The 10,752-nt window shown below is 45.2% G+C and overlaps 1 protein-coding gene across 1 annotated transcript in view; it reads right to left on the bottom strand.

The window, feature by feature from the left end:
• CEP170B (centrosomal protein 170B) overlaps positions 1 to 10,752 on the bottom strand; it is a 53,845-nt gene that overhangs the window by 495 nt on the left and 42,598 nt on the right. Inside the window, 6 exon segments of the mRNA XM_009868287.1 lie at positions 435 to 486; positions 1,389 to 1,482; positions 1,994 to 2,082; positions 3,603 to 3,746; positions 4,309 to 4,347; positions 8,385 to 8,544. Coding sequence (XP_009866589.1) covers positions 435 to 486; positions 1,389 to 1,482; positions 1,994 to 2,082; positions 3,603 to 3,746; positions 4,309 to 4,347; positions 8,385 to 8,544 — 578 coding nt within the window.

Genomic DNA, 10,752 nt, shown 5'->3' with positions numbered 1-10,752 from the left:
CAGAAGGAGCCCAAAATGACACCTGTATGTTTTTATATGCGTTTATTAAGCTTCTAGATGATGCAAGAGCTCGTCTTGCCTTTTCTATTGAGCTCTACGTGAAAATTCAAGAAGCATAGCACAGCTCATTGGCTGAAAAAGATGCTAAATATAATTTCAGCAGAAGAGACCTTTGCCAATTCATCTTATGGGAATATGCTAATTACCACAAACAAAGCATTCCACAGCAACAGCTTCTACATTTCAAAAGTCAACAATTTTCTTAAAAGTTGGCAGCAGAAGATAAATCCACTGTTCATTCCGTATGCACTTGTCAAAAAGCACTAAACTTCTGCATCCTTTCCCAGCTTTCACTGGCAAATCAAGCCATGTTTTTTTATTTTGTGCACTTACTGGCATTTGAGAGACAAAAAAAGGTATTTTAAGTGACCAACCTTCAAGCTGTTTTTGAACTCTCCTCAGCTCCTTCAGGATAGAACTGATTTCCTAGAAACAAAAGCATCAGAATGAAAAATTAAGCAACAAGGTACTCAACTGATGCACCCTTACTCCTTCTGCCTTATCTGATCAAGATGATTCAAAGTCAGTTCCCATCTTGCTTGTTTAACAGAGAAGACAAAGCCAGTATCTGTATCGGAGTCTGTGTGGTCAGTGCACAGGGACCTCTGCTCTGTGTTGTTTCACCAAGTGCTACACCACCACCCGGTTTTTTGATTTGAAATGTTAGCCAGACTAACTCTACAAAGGTTCCTCCACATCCTCCTTAAAAGCAAATACATAAAGATATTTGTCGACTCAACTCGGAAGCGATTGGCCAGGTGTATCCTGCTGTACCACTGAGCTACACGGCTCCTGCACAGCACAACACAGACACTCAGCAGTAATTGTATTTGCTGGGTCCATTATTGCACTTAAATCCCTACTGTCAGTCCCCACCAAGGACAGTAAGAGGCCATGAGAGCACAAACACCGTCCTAGGGCTGAACCATTTCTTTTATTGCCCTATGATCAAACTGTGAAGGTGAAGAAAACAAACGTTCATGAGAAAGACCTGTCTACAACTGAAGCTGTGGCAACCAGATGGGAGGGGATGCTTTGGTAGATGTTTAAGTGAGGCCTCGCAACCCTGAACTTGAACATCCATTAAGGGACTGGGTCTTTGAAGATGAATCCCAAAGGGTGAGGGAAGGAGTTTGGTGAAACAATAGGTGAAGGAACTCACTTTGTCACACTTCAAACAGCAACAAAACCCAGCAGTTCAACATACATAAATAAAGTAGAAATTTTAGAAATGGATTTGAGAAGGGTTAAGAGCTTCTTGCTTTGGTTTCTTACAAAGCTTTCATGCATGAAAGCCTTCAGTATTTCACTTGTTTGCATGCTCTTACCTTGTTCGACGTCTTCAGAATTGGCACTTCATTTTCTGAATTCATTTTTGCCTCCATCTCCTCCCAGGTCCTTTCTGAGTTTTGAAACAGAATCCTGCAGCACAAGAAGTGGAGCAGGTCTTAAAATTGCCATCCAAAAGCTGCCTGTTTCAAAGTCTTAATTATCACAAAATGTGGCAACAAAGGAGATTAGCAGATTAGCAACTGGACAAAGCACCTTTCAGCTGATTTAGGAATAATTCAAAGTTCTTCCCTAACTGATGTCTTATAGAGCAACAACAAGCTTTGAAGAGATTTCACAAGCTTGGTGACCTGCAAGCTTCCCAAGAACCTTGGGACAGAGAAGGAAAGAGGAGACAATCCACCCGTTTTCTACTTTATCTTTACACAGGCAACATTTTTAGGTTAAGGTATCAACAGGCATTACAAATCCAGCATTAAAATTCCAAAGGTCAAGCATATGAGCAAAAGAGATGGTAAATAATCATACTACTCCTTGTTCACTACACACACAGTTCCCTACATCTAGATTCCCTGCATCTTGATAACAAGACAAGTGACAATGCATTATCTTCCACAGGTATCAAGCGCAAAAAGTTACTTACTTCATTTTTTCAGCTATGTTTTCTGTATTTTCACGGATTGTATGTGATAACTGGGACACTGGGTTTAACATCAGATTGTCAAAGATTACCTGAAATATAAGGGCAAATCAGAGAACTCTTAGCAAAAGTGGCATATTACAAAACTGGGATCTTTTTTACAGTAAATGATCTCCACTGAAATATCTTCATCTACGTGATAGTTGAAGCTCAAGGGAGATTAAGATGATGTGCAGCTTTGTTACAGCACTGTGGCAAAAAAGATTAACACTAACTCGTTCAGATATTTTTCTCTGGAAACAGAGAGACACAGTTTTCTGCAGTAACATAACTATTTAAGCATTTCTGAAAGAAAACGCTTAAGAATTTTCAAGCCTCGCAGGAACCCCTCCCCTAAGAACACATCCAAAAAGCCAAATCACAGTGTGAGAAGTCCCACAGGCAGTCTCACTGAAACCATCTAATGTGATTTGTATGAGTTCAAGCCACCTTCACAGCCAGGTATCCTATCACGTTATGTTCTGCTTTATTAAAAACAACAACAAAAATCCACCAAACTCCAAATACGCAAGTCCTGTGGCTCAGAAAAGCCTCCAGGCTTCTGCCAGGAAAGCTCACATCAGCTGGGGGCACTCCAAACCTGCACCTTTTATTCAGCTTTGGCATCCTCTACAGGAGAGTGAGGGATTGCTTCAAGTCAGTCGCAGGACAGGATCAGTACGAGCGGCTCAGTCCAAGTTCCTCCTCAGTCTGCCTGTCCGAGTCACACTCCAGCTCCAGAGCAGCTGAGTGACTGTGCTGGAGCCCAGCTCTCTCCTCCTGCCCTCCTGGGAGCCTCTGCCCCAGCTCTTCCTTCCCAGGCAGAGAGCAGGCAGAAGCAAGAGCCGAGCGCAGCACCAGCAGCTCGCTCCTCCGTTCCCCAGCACTGTCGCCCCGCTACAGCCCTCAGCCCAACGCCATCCCCAGCCTCAAGTTTCAGGCTGGGCTTCCTCACACCTTTGCATCGTCCCAGTGATTTCCAAGTTTCCCTGCTCTCTCAGCCCAGGAGAATCGCACTGAGCTGCATACGCTGGAGGAAGCAACAGCTAACAAGCGGCTCGCTGTCCATGCGGCACAGAGCAGCGAGCCAGCTGTGCCCCAGCACTCCAGCCCAGCTGCAGAAACTCCCTGTGAGGTCCAGATTCTGCCACTGCTGCTCCATGGGCAGCTCTGACCAGGTTTCCAGTTGCAGAAAAGTAAGGTGCCATTAAACTACCGGGGCTGCAGATTTCAAAGTCGAGAGGTTTGTGGGTTTTTTTAAAACAGCAGTGAAACAGCCTAAGGGGGCTCTGACCTGAATGCCTCTTCCCAAGTAAGTGACCAAGCCTCGATTTCAGTGGAGTTTTACACAAAAGGGGAAACTTCCAGCCAGAATTCCTCCTTTTATTTTTTTCCCCCACGTTGTTTCTATACCTACAAGACAGTGCTCTTCAGAAGTGCATTTTATCTATCCATCTCTCTATCTATCTATCTATCTATCGATCTGCCTCCTTTGGCAGCTTAGAAAGGCCAATATACATACTGCAGCTTAAAAAGCAATGTCATATACAAAGTAAAGAAAAAGGTGGCCTGCCTCCTCACGATTTCTTGTCCTCGTTTTTCTTGAGGGATCCTCTTCTCTATTATCGTTCATATTTTGGTCAAAATCCTTCAGTTCCACTGATCCCGGAGGCACTTTCTGGTAGTTCAGACTTGCTTCTGGAATGTGCTGCACCAACTTGGAAATAATGAGTAATGAGTCATTAAAAATTAGTAGGGAAGGAGGCACAAAGGCACTCACTGCAGGTATTGCAGATTTTCAGGCAAGCCCCAGAGGAACACTGATTCATTTACGTCTTGTTCAGACAGGTATGGGTTCCTAAGCAAATTACTAGACCCCAATCCTGCAAGCGTCTACCCACTGGAGTCATCCTCCAAAACTCAGTGGGGCTATTCCACTTTATAATTTTGAGTCCTGAGCACCTAGCTGAAAACTACATCTTTGCCCTTTTTGAATTTAGCTAAAACTCAAAAAGGCCCTGTTTTCCCACATCTTACATTTTAATATATCAATGCAACACCAAAGCCACACTAAAATTAATAAGAAACTATTTAGTAACACATGGAAGAGATGGAAAAGCACTACAAAACCACTGATAATGCAAACAATTAACAGAAGAACAGAAAAGACAAGACAGCTACTCCTGTTCGGTTGACCGGCCAACAAAAACTCAAGCAGAAGGGGAGGAAAATAACAGCGACAAGACAGAGATACAAAAATAATGGGATGGAAAGTGCACCTGAGATGGATATGCCAGCCGAAAAGATCTACGAGCAATCTGTGTTAAAACAGAAACAAAGAGATCAATGCTAGTGAATGACCGTGACAGCAACTATCAAAGAGAACACATGGTTTGGGGTTATCTTGGGTTGACATTCCCAAAAGCACGTTCCTGAGGCCCAGCACTTGGTGCCCACCCCCCCACATGCACTGAAGCCCACGGGGGTCCTGGTCACCAACCAGTTCTGCGGAGGTGGTCTCAGGCAGCTCCCCAGTTACTGCGAAACGGACTATGCCGAGTGAAATCCAGCAGCCCTCCGAGCACAGAGAGCGGGCTAGAGATACAGCCCAGGAGGCATTTTTGTTTGGCAACGCGCACGGCTCTTGCAAGGAAACCATGTGCCATCCAAGGTCCAGGCTCCCCACACTCTATGCAACAGCACTTGGGTTATACACAGGCAGCAGGTGTGAGATTTTATGGCACAGGGGCACAACAGCCACTATGTTTAGCTAACAAGCTTCTTTTTTTTTTTTTCTTTAAGCATCCTTTCATGCAGCGCAGAAACAATAAGTTAGGCTGCTTGCAGTGGTGAAACAACTTCTGAAGGGAATGAGATAATCCTACAGCCCAGCAGATCTCAGCACAGTCAGTGGAAAACATGGTAAGGACATCACCTGCTCCCTCATCACCAGGAGATTCTCATATGTGACCTGGTCTGTTCTGTCACACCCATAACCATTTCCTCTCATCATACCAATACACACACTAAGTACATTAAACAACAACATAATTGGGCTCTTAAGTTTTTGCTACATCATTATAAACTTCAAAGAAAGACCGATGAAAAGAATTTCATGCAGAGTTAAAATCTGCAGAAGCCGCCAGTGATTGGGGATGACCCACTGACCACGCCTGCAGCCACTGAGCTCGGCTCTGCAGAAAGCTCAGTCCTGTAAAACCTACACACCCACACCAAGGCATCCCAAACAACCCAGGGCTTTGGTAAACAGGAATCACGAAAAGTCTCACCCTTGCTGAACTCTTTTTTGTTTTGTTTGGGTTTTTCTTGCTTAATTTGTAGCAGCACTCAGCTCAGTATGCCAAGAATCTAGGTTATTATAAACTATAAAGCTGAGGCTACAAAAACAAACAAAAACATCCCAAACTTGCACTGGGGAAACCAAAAATCTCCCTGGCAAATGTCCAAGCCAACGTGGGACCTGAAAGGGCAGAACACAAAGAATAATGTTTAAATCTAAGGCTCTAACTTCACTTTTAAGAGAACACTCCTTATTTTAACCTTTAACCAAGCTTCAAAATAAAAGTAGTTTAAAAAGCAATTCATTTGAGGCTGAGAAATGCTGTGCCACACACTGGTCTGAAGTGAAGCTTCTGGTACGCCATTAAACCCTCAAAAGTGATTCCAGCATCAGTACTTATTTTTCCTGCATTTTCCCCCGCTTTATTAGAATAGGTATAAATATTTAATAGTAGAAAATCAAGACCTGGCAGAATGGCGTACAACAATGCAAGAGCCAGAGCAGTGTAAGACAGTCACACACAGCAAACGGTTCTTATTCACATATCCCTTTTATCAGAGGTTTCAATACTTTACTATTTTAACTATAGTAGCTATTTCTCATCACTATGTCCTTTCCTAGAATATTTAATATAGTTGTTCAATAAACATTCACGAAATCCACAGCATTTGGCATCACACCCACTGATCTTCAGGTATTTCCTAGCAAATTCCCTGCATTAAGTCTAAATAATTATTTTCGCACAGATTTGGGAGCACTCAGGCTCAGGGAAGTGTGTCTGCTGATTCTAGCCCAGTTCTAAAGACAGATGCGTGTTTATTAAACCCACATCAGTACACATTGCTCCTATTCATAACATAACCCCCAAGATGCACAGTTCACGATCCCAAGCTATTCAGCATTCAGCTCCATATCTCAGCATCCCCAGTATAAAGTCCTGCTGATTTAACCTGTTCCTGGCTATCTCATAGAGCAGCTCCAGTGATGCACAGAGGCACTTTGGGCATAATTCAAATGACATCCCAGCCCCTGGTCCTGCTTAAATCATGCTGCTGTCCAACCCTGTTTGGAGCGAATCTAGTTTAAAGGCTTTACGGCGGTTTCAGCTACCGCTGGCTGAACACACTAAAGGTTATGGCTCCTCATGCCTGCACAGGCTCCTACCAGTGCTTTTTCCTTCATGCCGCTGTAAGATCTCAAAAACTGCTCTAGCAGTGAGGACCTTTTAAACATGCACTAATATCTGAGGGGTGGGTGTCGAGAGGAAGGGGAAAATCTCTTTTCAGTGATGCCCAGCAAGAGAACAAGAAATAATGTGTTTAAGTTAGAACATAGGAAGTTCCACCTCAACATGAGGAGAAACTTCTTTACTGTGAGGGTGACAGAGCCCTGGCACAGGCTGCCCAGAGAGGGTGTGGAGTCTCCTTCTCTGGAGACTTTCAAAAACCACCTGGATGTGTTCCTGTGTGGCTGCCCTAGGGGGTGATGCTCTGGCAGGGGGGCTGGACTAGATGATCTCTAGAGATCCCTTCCAACCCTGAACATTCTATGATTCTATGATTCTACTGCTGGGAGCATTACCCACAGAGCAACACAGCCCTACCTCTCCTCTCCTGACTATTGCGAGGAGGCGGACCGGCACGCCCCACAGAGCAGGACATACCCCGCTGTGTGAGCTGACTCAGGGTTGTACTCTTCAGTGGCACTCACAGAACTAGATATGTCAACTTTCTGGAAGGAAGCGGGTGCCGAGCACTGGTCATTACCAACCCACTGCAAATGTTTCATTTGCAAGTCAAAAGTAACGTAGATTTGTCACCCTAACGGCTCGAAAAGAATAAACCAAAAGGCAGTTTTGCAGGTGTGGCACTTCGCCAGGAAACAAAGAAATAAAACACTTTATCTCAGAGCCTGAAGTTAGTGCAAAACATGTGAGTGCTGTGGCTTCAAAAAGCCCCAGTAAAAAACCCTTACCTGAGCAGGCTGCAGCTGACCTTGCCGTAACACAAGCACTGCCACACTTGTGTTACCATCCAAGAATCTCCCTAAATTTCTGCTTTGCACCTTCACTGACGATCACAGCAAGGTCACAGGGCCTCCAAGCACTCTCTCGGCAGGGTAACAGGTTTGATCCTCAACTTTGATCCCTACTTAGGACAGGTCTGCAATTCTCACAACAGCCAAAATACAACAGAGGGCTAAGAGGTTCATCTGGACAGCTGATAAAGAGAGCGGCTTATTTTTTTAGCCCTGCTGGTAGCAGACAGGAGGCAATTTGGATTTAAACAGCAGTAAAGGGAATTCTGCTTCAGCAGCTGGAGCCTCCTGGCAACCTTGCCATCAAGTTTCAGTTGAATCCCTGTGCTGTGGGACTGGTAAGCTAAATTAAGAAATTGCCTCTCTCCTCCCCACTCCAGTGCGGACAAAGCGTGCTACACAGTGCGGGAGGAAGCCACAGCTTCACTGAGGAGCTGAAGGACAGCACTTCCCAAGCTAACGGCCATCCTCCTTGTCCACCTTGCTGGCTGGAGAGCAGAGGCTCTGCCCTCAACCATCAGTACACAGATGGAGGGCAGGGATTCAAGCAACGCCCACACAACATTCCAAAAGCCCTAACAGAAAGAACACAGTAGAGGTACAAAATGCACAGCTCATACAGAGCCTGCAGCCGGAGCACATGGTCAGTGTCTTCTCTGAAACAAAGAGGAAGGCTTCTTTCTTTGCGCTCCCTCGCACAGCAGAGTATCACTCCCATTCCGTCCTGTTCCTCAGATGGAAACTTCAGGGGCCGAAGTCCAATTAGAGGCCTTGAGGCCCTCAGGAAGTTATACGACTCTTGGCAAGGCTGGCTGTGGCACAGAGAACAGCAAAATAAAGAGCACCCTGAACAGACGGCCGTCAGTCTTTCTGGTAGGCTTTTTTCAGGAGGACAAAGGGATGAGGGTTTTTCAGTGCTGCAGCTACTGAGGATGCTGCCCTGGTCTCCTGCCACAGCTGTGGCCCGTGTACTTGCTAGCATTCAGAGTCAGAGATTTCTATCACTTGGCACCTTACCTCTTCTCTCGCTGATATGGTGGAAGCAGGAGTGTTGGGCACAGAGCTGAGGGAGGTGCTTGGTCCCGTCCCTGATGAACTCAGTGAGTCCCCGTCTCCAGCAACATCGTGAATCTCTCGAGCAAGAATGGCCACATCCTTCACCAAGGTTTGGCTGAGCCTAAAGCACAGGGCACATATCAGAGCCATTAAGACACGTGATATAACAAGCTTCATGTTCATAAAATAAAAAAAGAGCAGCTACAAAAAGTCTGTGGGAACTATAACCTCTGCAGAGGCTAGGGAAAGTAGTTTTTTTTCAGGTGCCTTGGCAGGGTGGTGAGGAACACTCTGGGTGCAAAAAAAGTAAACTCACTCCCCTCCTGCTTCAAAACAGAGCAGCCACATACTACCAGATGTTCTTGGAGACAATCCATGAAGAAACTCTATGTTATAGCTCCCCAACTATCCACTCTACTTCCTCCTTTTTTTTTTACCTTCTTTTTAATAGAACATTAGTTTATTTTTCTTCTTGGAACTTCTTTGTTTTCCCCCCCAAAAAGCCCACACAAGATAAAAACCCCAAATTTCTTTGTTACTTAGATAATGAAAGCTCAATTTCTCTTTCCATTTTCCTTGTGGCTTATAGACTGCAAATCAAAACAGCCCTCCACATTCTCCAGAAGGGCTGAGGAATTACCAGGGTAAGCCCAGCATACCTTAGAGGAATCTGGTTTTTTTTAGAAACAGAGGGCTAGACTAGATCACTGAATCCACAGAATCATGATGGAATCAGCAACCAGTTTCAGTTGGAAGAGATATTCAAGATCATCTAGTCCAGCCTCTGAATGATCTTTGAGAGTCCTTTCAAACTCCTGCCATGCTGTGATTCTCTGAAACCAAGTCTTGAAGCTTCAAGCCCCTTGACAGGTGTCCAGTTAAAACTTAGTGATTGCAGCACTCTGCTTGCTCTGGGTCTCAAGAACAGTTTCTAAGTCTCTGGACTGTTGCTAGCAGAGCTTAAGAAAAAAACCAAACCTTTCAGACCAAAAGTAGCTGTTGCGGTAATTTTAAAGAAAAACTTCTGAGAGAAAAAAAATTAATCTTACACCTATCCAGCTTCACCTGAAAAACACTTTCTTCTTTCAACGAAAAAAAACCAAGCAATGTGATAAAACTGTCAGTTCATCAAAACACTTCTTCAGAAAGAAAATGCATAATTGAATGAATAAAAAGCAGTTTGATCTGCCTGCCTAAGGTGCCCCCTATCCGTGCTGGTTTGGACAGAGCTGTCACCAAATGCATCCATTATGTGATTCACTTACTGTAAACAAGGGGTATTTTCCCTTTTAACTCTCTCTGACTCCTCTAAACCCCTCCCAGTTAATTCGGGAGCAGCAACGGAAATCAGAACTGCAATTACGAAGTAGACTCTGCGACCAAGCCCTGCAACGCGCCGCGCCAGATGAGGCTGACGCAAGCGTTTATTTATAGCCGCTGCCAGGCGAAGCAGTGCTCCGCCGCGCTCGCGGCGCTGCGAGGAGGGAAGCCGGCGTCTCCCACGCGCGCCCTTCGCGCGGCGCAGGTCAGGCAGCCCGGTTTGGAGGCTGACACACTTTCCAGCAGCCTGGCAGTGCTGCTCACACAAGAAAAAGAAGCCCATCAGCGCAGCAAGTGATAAGGGTGATGTGGAAACACCAACCAAAAGCAGATTCAAGATAGCTTCCTCGCTCAAAAGTATTTCAAGTATGGCCAGTACAACGGAAGACCAGTATTTCTGGAAAGTTGGCATAACCCAGTTACATATCAGAGATGTCAAATCTCAAACGCCACTGTTTAAAAAAAGAATTCTATTTGTTTTACTGCTGCATTCCTCCAGGCAACCATGAGACCACCAGTACACAACAGGCCCCGTATCCAGGGACATAAACCTAAGCAACGACTAATTGATATACAGAGCCCAGACAGATTTTCTTGTTTAGATTCAATTGTGCCAAGCAAAGAGGTTTCTGCCCCGAAGTGACTGCTTACTGCTCCCTCACGGGCTTCAGGCAAAGCAGCTTCAACAGTTTACATATTCAGTCTTTGCTAATCCATCTGACTTCCTCTGCAGGGAATCGGGACAGTTCACACCAACCACTCCGCGCAGAGTCAGGGACTTCGAGCAGAAACAGGTAAGTAAGTATAGATAGCTACATCTTTTGACAGACCTAGAGCTGGAAGAGGATATCCAGCCACAGCCTGAACAAGACAGAACCCAGTTTCCCTGCACCTTGGCATTTTCTAGAGGGGAACGTGCAGTCAGCACTGCCTAGAACAGGCTACAAAGTTTCATGAAAACATTTCCAGTTCGAGCACACCAATGTTCAGACATGAAGGAGATGGGGGG

The sequence above is a fragment of the Apaloderma vittatum genome, unplaced genomic scaffold (assembly GCF_000703405.1).
Source record: "Apaloderma vittatum isolate BGI_N311 unplaced genomic scaffold, ASM70340v1 scaffold10714, whole genome shotgun sequence".
Classification (NCBI taxonomy): domain Eukaryota; kingdom Metazoa; phylum Chordata; class Aves; order Trogoniformes; family Trogonidae; genus Apaloderma; species Apaloderma vittatum.
The sequence above is the reverse complement of the archived record's forward strand: the minus strand, read 5'-3'. Positions and strand labels throughout refer to the sequence as shown.